The 8,805-nt window shown below is 49.6% G+C and overlaps 2 protein-coding genes across 2 annotated transcripts; one reads left to right on the forward strand and one right to left on the reverse strand.

The window, feature by feature from the left end:
• Positions 1-4,569: 4,569 nt before the first annotated feature.
• EV420DRAFT_1477155 (uncharacterized protein) lies at positions 4,570-5,674 on the reverse strand (the record flags this gene model as incomplete). The annotated part of the gene is made up of 3 exons (XM_060469397.1): positions 4,570-4,686; positions 4,754-4,813; positions 5,132-5,674. 3 exons carry the CDS (start codon positions 5,672-5,674, stop codon positions 4,570-4,572), a joined length of 720 nt encoding a protein of 239 aa, XP_060334040.1.
• Positions 5,675-5,883: 209 nt separating this feature from the next.
• On the forward strand, positions 5,884-7,462 carry EV420DRAFT_1639646 (uncharacterized protein; the record flags this gene model as incomplete). Its single annotated transcript, XM_060476998.1, has 2 exons — positions 5,884-5,946; positions 5,996-7,462. 2 exons carry the CDS (start codon positions 5,884-5,886, stop codon positions 7,460-7,462), a joined length of 1,530 nt encoding a protein of 509 aa, XP_060334041.1.
• Between the last annotated feature and the right edge of the window lie 1,343 nt (positions 7,463-8,805).

Consider the following 8,805-nt stretch of genomic DNA (forward strand, 5'->3'; position numbering starts at 1 on the left):
ACCGGTTTAGGCGGGGACCTTCTCCAAATGTTGGTGTTGGTCCTGTGGTCCTGCACGGTTGACATGAGAGTCGAAGAACGTTTTATCCCCGGTAAAAGGGATCACGTTCTGGGGTGGAGGGAGTAGGACGGACAGAGCGAATATACCTCATATCGGCGTCGTAGGTCCCATACAATTGAGGGGGGGAGACTCCGCATAGATCGACCTTTCCCAAGCGTTGGTGTGGAGCGGGATCACGTCCTGGAGAGAGCGAGTAGGACAGGGAGAGCGAATATACCTCATATGTTCTGTCGGTGGTATTCGTGTACAACAGCACCGGTTTGAGGGGCAGATCGACCTTCTCCAAGCGTTCATGTGGATTCCTGGACGTCATCATGAGCGAGTAGGACGAGGAGAGCCAATATACCTCATATGTCCCGGGCGAGAGAAGATAAACATGAGAGTTGGATTCCCAAGAAGAGGATCACGAGGGAGCAGGACGGGAAGGGCGAATATGCCTCATAACGACGTGTACACACTCTCACAGGCAGTATAAGTTGGGAGGTGACCTATTCCCGAGAAGAGGGAGTACTTGGGACGGGGAAGAGCGAATATGCCTCGGCTCGGGTCTAAGTGGCGTACATCTCAAGTATTCGCGTATGTGGGAAGGTCTACTGAGAAATGTCCATTCGGTCGTCGGCGGATCAGAAAGTGGGAACTGGAACTATCACGAGACCGGGGAGAGTTGTTATGTCATCGTAGCTGTAAGATGTTGTTTGGTAGGTCGGTAGGTTGGTCATCAAAGCTTGGGTTGGCTGTGACAAGTACGTGATGGAGGGAACGCCGATGAAATTAGCGGCCTGCGAAAGGAAGACTCGGATCATGGGGCGGTGTTACTATTCATGCTGTTGTCGTAGGATGCACATATATCGCCAGCCAGTAGAAACCGTACGGATGAGAAAAGCTGGCTCCACGATGTCATCGATCAATGAAGCTTGAAGAGTGGAAACCCACGATCAGTGAGCAGGGAGACGCAAAGGAAGACGGACGCACGGGTGGACCGTCCACGAGAGAGGATCATGACCACCTTTGTCTACTTTTCCCCAGTCACGTCAGCCCAAAATACGTCAGTCTTCATCCCGTATACGAAGGGAAGATGTCGCGTGGGTGGGGGGCGATGACGCCAGGTGAGAGGTCGCTCTGTTGGGAGTAGGTGATGAAGGAAGCGACAGTCGTGATCATCAAAAGTCGCTGCGCATACATGTAGAAGGATATGAGAGTTTGACAAGGTGTTCCATCGTCGTGCTGTGGTGATGCAAGGCTGATGTTGAGGAGGAGCGATCTTGCAAAGGGTGAATGTGATTGCATGGATGACGAAGCAAAGGGAGAACCAATTACAGTACGCATGTCCGATGTGCATCGTCGGAAAGCCTAATCTGTGCGTAGTGGTCGGAAACATGCGTAGGAGAGTCGTGTTGAACGCGCAGCTACCACGACGTCTCCCCTCGGGCGGCAGATGATCCGGCGATAGTACAGGAAGGAGGGGGCGCTCTAGCCGGAACCACAGGGACAGATGCAGGTTTGGTGACTGGAAGGAAGTATGTTGGGTCGTGGACGTGATACGAGCATTGGGTGACGCGGTTGGGCGAGTAACGCCAGCAAACCAAGTCTTGTTCTAGGGCAGGTTCATGCCGAAGCCGCCTTGCAGTGGCGGAGGTCGAATCATCTTGCTTAGTCAGTCTCGTTATTCCACGGCCGGTTCTGCTGGGTGTTGTTGATTTCTTCGTGTTCTGTTCGATTCAGACGCTTTGTGGCACTCCGTTTCTTTTCGATTTAATATCGAGCCTGTCAGGCCCCGTACTTGGATCATATGCCTCACCCTTTAACAAACGATGCTTTTTTTCTATTGCTATAGTAACACAGCAGCTTTCATCAGTCTAGGCGGGTAACAAACTTCAAGCGACCGAGAATCAGCACCGAAACAAGAGGGCGCCGATCTTCGTCGCTCCTTCCCGGCCATTTCCTGGAACTGCGGTAATTTCGTGGGGTCCATGTTTAAGTAAAACGAATCTCTGTGGTTACGACCAATATCTTCTACACCCAGTAGATGTCGTCGTCTTCGTTCCCAATACGAGAGGCTTATTCTATCGCAGTCCATGACGAAGCCAACCTGGAGGCGCGTTCCAGGTAAGAGCCATAATCCTCGACGAAGATCAACACTCGCCGGTAAACAAACCCTTGCGCACGAGGTTACGAAAATCCTGCCTTCCCGCGTTATCGCACATATCCTCTACCCTGCGATGAAGCGAAAGCCTAAGATCCAACAAACAAGGTGCCATATCGTAGGGCACCAGTTCGTCTTCCGAAGCGTAGGAGTTGCGATCGCGATTCGGATGTCGTGTCCTGTGCCACGGCGCCGGAATCCCTATGCTCGGAACTCGGCGTTCTCCATCTCAAAGGAGGGAAGGGCAACGGCACGCCTCCTTCTATAAACGGCCCACGGTTCTACTTCCTTCCTTCTAGCCAACGCACCACGGAATAGGGTGTACTGCAGGAGGACATTTTTGTTAACCTCACAGTGGGCGAACCTGATTTTGTATCCTGACAAACAGCATGGCAAGGAAGGGCCTAGTCCTTGCGCCCGTAACTTGTCCTTTCTCCACCTCAACGGAGGAGAGGAAGCGTCCATGATAGTCACACGCTTTCCTGATGGCGCGACTCGGGGCTACAGAGTTGAAGAACGTTTTTGGAGGTGGTGTGAGTTGTGATCTACCCGCGAAGAGGGAGAGGGGTGGGAGATTGCGCGGGTAAGAAACAGCTGGTCAAAAAGCATAGACCAGCCACGTGTATAGATGTCCTCTCTCTACTTCCTAGGATCTCACAATTTATTCATGACGACATCTCGAGAAACACGCGCGTCTTCCGGTCTTCGCGTGTGGGAGAAAATTCATGTTTGTTCGATCGTCGGCAACTTGAAGTTCAGGAAGAGTCGTACATTCCACGTAGATCGCAGTGTATGAAGCAAGGGGCGACGATCAAAGGGATAACCAACGACGTCGACTGTGAAAGAAAGAAGAGAATCAGCAAGAGAACCTGAGGCAGGGGAGACAGTACCGTACTATTCACTGTCCCGGCACAGTCGAGTCGTCTCACGCCCGTTATCGTAGGCGACTTCCCGTTTGCTTGCCATTCCGAGAAGTTTGCAATCGGAACTATATATGGAGGACAAGACCTGCCTTTGCGTATCGTGCGAGGCTCCACTCTGGAAGTAAGAAGGATAGCTCCACAACAAAGAAGAGAAACCGAGTCTCGTTCAACGTGTAGACGCGGACCGGCTGATAATCGACCTAGATCACTTGAGGTCCTTTCTACCCCTCATTCATCAGAAGACACGTCTTGTGTTGTTCATAGCGACTCTCCTCTACGTACAAGGACCTTGCACAGTCGTACGAGAGTCGAAAAATGTGATCTACCCCCGCGAAGAGGATCACGTTCTGGGGTGGAGGGGCCTAGGACGGAGAGAGTCGTAACATGTTCCGGCTCGGGTCTACATGCACATGCACTCTTCTCTCGCAGGAGGACGCGTGGGGAAGGTGATTGTTCGATTGTCGGCAGATCCGAAAGTGGGAACCATCGCAAGCCCAAGGAGAGCTGTATGCTACGTCCGTAGCTGTAAGATGGCGTTCCATATAGTAGATTGGATTAGTTGTGACGAGTACATGGTGTGGCAGAAGGAGAGGATCATGGTGCAGCGGAGACGCTACCACTCACGTTGCTGTCATGGCGTTGTTTTCCTGATTGCGAGAAGTCGTTTCTTGAATGCATATATCGCCAACCACGTGTATTCTTCTGGGAAGCGGGACGCGAGAAATATGATTTAGTCGTCGGCAGATCCAGCCTTCCCCATCTCAATGGAGGAAAAAGAGTATGAATGGTTTCGTGACGGCGGGACTCGCTCTACCACAACGTAAGTAAAAGGGTCCAATGTTCGGCGACGGCCCGACTTCCTCTCTGCGCAAGATTTTGTAGGCGGAGTGATGTTCTAGTAGCATCACATTCTGGGGTTAGGGAAGAGAGCGAACGGGCTTCGGCGGTATGACGGAGAAAAGCTCAGATCTTTGGGTTGAAAAATAGGACACCCACGTGCGTGGATATCTTCTCTCCTACCCTGAAAGCCTGAGAAAGATCTCGCAATTCATTTAGAAGAGATAAACGGTTCCGATCATCGTAAGGGTCTACGATTTGGGTAGGCCTTTGCATCCTAACAATGCACAATTCCTCTATCGGTTCGATCGGGAGTAAGATTGAGGCAGATGATACAACGGGGAACGGGGATCATGATCAGTTGTTGTGAGAAGCCGGTAAGGTGTCCGGTGCAGGAATAGCGCTGTGACATAAATTGGTGGGGGTGGGGGTAGAATTCTGATAATCGACGAGCCAAAAGACTGGTGGGCGATAATGATAGACGGAAGTATCCGGACCGATGTACTTTCTTGTCGTTCCAACACGATCGATTCCAAGTTGATGTCTGCGCAGAGCTAAGGAAGAAGGATGAGAAAGAGATTCATCATACAACTGAAACGTTACCATTCACAGAACTGGTATAATTGGTAGCATGTCCGTTGTCGTAGTCGGCTTCCTATCTCCTTGGATTGTGTCCTGGGTGGTATTGACTGCTTCCGAAACCAAATAAGCTTGGTAGTCGAGCTATGAATGGAGGATTTACACCTTCATCACATAACTTTCGTACATGATCGTGCAAGGCTCCACTCACCAAGGAGATGTCTACGAGAAGGGCGGCTCCAGTACGAAGAAAGGAAGCTAGGTCATGTAGCTATCACGACGAGTTTTTTTCTTTCAGGATGACATTTAGCCTCAAGAAAACGCTCTTTAAGGCCTAGAATCCCAAGAATGAGAGGGATGAAAACCATTCCGAGAATTTACCGACCATTGCCTCCGACTGCGAATGGGCACGCCAGGGAAGCTGAAGAGGGAACCACCTCAAGGCGACCTGTCTCTCAGAGATCACATAACAATGTGACCAATCTCCTCACACAGGTCTGTTTCTCTAGTGAATGTCCTTTCCCGTGAACACTGAAAAAGTACTAGTACTTGAACCACAGAATCAGAGATGATGGTAAAGAACACGCACGTTCGTCCGGTATCCTCTTCGGCATGAGCTTGTCTCCTTGTGCTTCGTACCCTTATCATTACACTTCGCATTACACCATAAATCTTCATTCACACATGAGAATCCTATGCTCTGTCCATCTGTTCGGATATCATCCTCTACCAACGGTCGGTGTTTGAGATTCGATGGGGGTTTCAGGGCCCTTTCTTGAGGTGGAGGCAGTCCTACAGTGCAACATCCCGAGATGAAATGAGGCGGCAGCAATATTGACTTGATAGAGTCGTAAACGTCACTTTCACCAGAAGCAAGAAAGTGAGACAGACACTTGGTTCTGAATTTGGCAGTTGTATAGGTGGCTGTGAAACGGTCAGGTGCACTTCGGACCGATGTAAACCGGTGCCGCGCAGCTAAATATCGTCGGTTGACCACCATGATTCCTGGTTGGGACTCCCCTTTCCAGCAGAGGAAGCCTGAGGGACTGGTGGTATTCTTCCAATTTTTTGTAACCAGCGTTTCAGGTAAGCCGGCTTTGTTATAGATATTTACCCACGGCCACTGATTCATGGGTGGACTGCGGCTACGAAACAGCAAGATTAGGGCACGGCGTAGATTAGTTTACACTTATTTACTGCCAATGCAGTGAGTTACATCAGCTGGTCTTCTGGTCTTCCTAACGGGCAGACGATTCCTAACAGTTCCCAGCAGCTTAACACGAGTAACGCAAACTGTCACACTTCCCGTCGTTTGTCCTGCCCTCCCATCGATCGACTGCTATGATACAGAAGAAAACTAAAGGAAAGAAACGATACACGGTCCCGAAGGCACCAAATTCAGAGGTATAATACATGTCCTCTTGGGTTCTTCATTCGCTTACCTGATTATTAGCCTTCCTGCAACAAAATCAGACAAGGAGCAGCCAGATCGACTGCGACCAACAGAATCAACGAGTGTTTACCCAACGAACTTCTCGCCTACATCTTTGCCACTGTGATTAACAGCCTGTTTCCAATAGAGCACAGCCCCTTCCTTGCTGTACTGTGCAGCATCTGTCGTCGTTGGCGGGATGTTGCTATTGAGGCATCTGAACTTTGGACCACCATTTATATACATGATCAAAGCCATATACCACCTGCCGAACTCTTCCTTGAACGATCAAAGACCCGACTTCTGGATGTTGACGTCCAAGTCATCTTTGGTCGAGGTGGGTTCCGGATGACTGGGCCGGCTACTTTCAGTCGATCATCTGGATTTCGAGTTGCGGAGTTGACATCGGTCCATCTTGTGCGTACGAGGACACTTTCGCTGAGTGTCAGCGACACCCAGGGTGCCGAATTCTTTTCTGTATTGTACCGGCCGATGTCAACTCCGCATCTCGTTAGCCTTTCCATTGATGTCCAAGGATCGCCGCGAGGCGCTCCCCTCTTACTTGATTCCATTTACTCATTCCGTTCTAATGGGCGTGAAGGCTCACCCTTAAACACAGCATCAATCTCCCACCTTACCAAACTCGAGCTCACATCTCTTCGACATGAAGACATGCGGATTATACTCATGTGCTTCCCGTCTCTCGAAACACTCATCCTGCCGAAATTTAGTCAGAATTGGAGTGGAAGCCAGAGGGAGAATCAACCCATCGTATTAGCCTCCAACTCGCTGCGATCGCTCGCAGTTCAACTTGATTACACCCATCACAAGTTTTTGCATGCACTGGGGAATTGTTCATGTGTCCTAGGCTCTCTTCGCTTTCCGAACCTCGAATATCTCGAGGTTCTAGGCGACAAGTCTTCCTACAATCCTAATCTCGGCAGCCACTTCACAGACCTACTGAAATTGCAAACACTGCGTTTGCAGCGGTGCTCCGTATCACCTACTGATGCCGAGTTCTTCCGCTCTTTGATATCGTTAAATCGTTTGGAACTGGTGGACAACTTGAAAGATGTGGAGGGGTTTGCAATACACTACAAAACAGTATCCTTACCTTTTCCTCATCTGTCGTCTATCTTACTCAGTGACAAGTCATGCCGAAGTCGAGCCAGTGGCATGTCCCAGTGGGTACGCCTAGCGCGGCTAGCTGTCCAGGATTATGGATGTACCAAATTTTCTATCGAAGTAACGGCACGACATCGTCGCCGCATGTTGCTTGCGTCCCTTGGTTCTCAGGATGAGCGTATTCACGTTGAAACAACAGATCTTCCTCCCGGTTTGCTCTATCCGCTTCCTACGAAAAAACTCTTTGACCGGTCAGATCATGACGAGGAAGATTATTACGATTCCGACGTTGCTATCGACTCTATCTATGGATTTGATTCGTCCGACTATGAGTACCTGGTAGAGTATTTATCGAGACTTTGAACTGTAAGTCTACATTTCGAACTTTGTGTGCGAAGCGAAACATGATATTGACGGTCCTTTGGTAAAAAGGTGTAAGTATATGGACTGTTACATGTTGTGATTTCCTTCGTATTCGGAATGTATCAGAAACTTCAAAGGCGGTGCTGGTCTGTACCGGCCGCTGATCAATGGATAGCTGGGTAGGCTGGTAAATAGCGCTGTCTTCGACATATTACTTCTCCAATGTTATTGAACATTGAGGAAATAAGTGTCGACTTGAGTTATAAACTGATGTATATATATAAATCACTTGATGTAGGCTACATCGAGTCATGGGACTGTCATGTAATACCACCTACCTACCTATGATCGACATTCTTGGGCAGATGGTCGTCGGCTGACGTCTACGATACCTTGCTTTCCGAGTCAGCGTTTCTCAGTCGGACTCGCGGGGACCGATCGCTCCGTCGCCAGCTCGGGTCACCTCGGCTAGGGTTAGTTAGGCGGTGATCCGGTTTCAAACTCCGACGACGCGTCATTTCGCCCTCGCTCGCTCACTTGTCACCTGCACGGTCACCGATCTCGCGAGCGGCTCGTGTGTTTTCTCCGAGCAAGTAGCAGACTAGTAATGCGAGAAGCCAAGTTTCATGCTTTGTCAGCCTCGTGACTGTCTCATTAGGTCTCATTCTACTTTGTTGGAGAACCAAACTATGAAGGGAAGGACACAGCTGGGTGGCGACTATTTTGGGGTGGTCAAAATAGAATCAAAATCCGAGATCCCAATTTTGGGTGAGGCAAAATCGTTCGATATTTCCTTATTAGGGAATTCCCCAGATTTTGACTGAGGCAAAATCCGACATTTTGCACTTTGATTCTATTTTGACTCGCCCAAAATAGTCGCCACCCAGCTGTGGGAACGACCGGGAGGCATGCGAGATACATGATTCCCAATTAACAGTTCACTCTGACTTGTTCAGTCATGGAATGAAACTTGTCTCATTCCACCTTAGGCCTCGGACGAAGCTACCCGCTCGCCACTCGAGAACACTAGTCGCGGCCGTTGTATATGTACACGTACACGCTACCACCTGTTTCTTACTAAGGTCTCATAATTCAGTCAGTTTTGTTCTCCCTCATGACTCAAATGTTCAAGTTCAAGGTCTAGACAGTTGTATTGAGCCGCACCTGGACCAAATATTATTCAAAGACCATCTAGTGTCTAAATCCAAATCCGTTGAAAGATGCATGGTAGTTTTGGAAAGAATTCGATTATCAAACCGTCGGTGTACCACTGAAACCTTGGAAGGAAGATGCCGCCAGTTTATGCGGGGACCTTCTCCAAGTGTTGATGCATCTCCTGAGGC

This window comes from Desarmillaria tabescens (genome assembly GCF_030435595.1).
Source record: "Desarmillaria tabescens strain CCBAS 213 chromosome Unknown EV420scaffold_9, whole genome shotgun sequence".
Taxonomy (NCBI): Eukaryota; Fungi; Basidiomycota; class Agaricomycetes; order Agaricales; family Physalacriaceae; genus Desarmillaria; species Desarmillaria tabescens.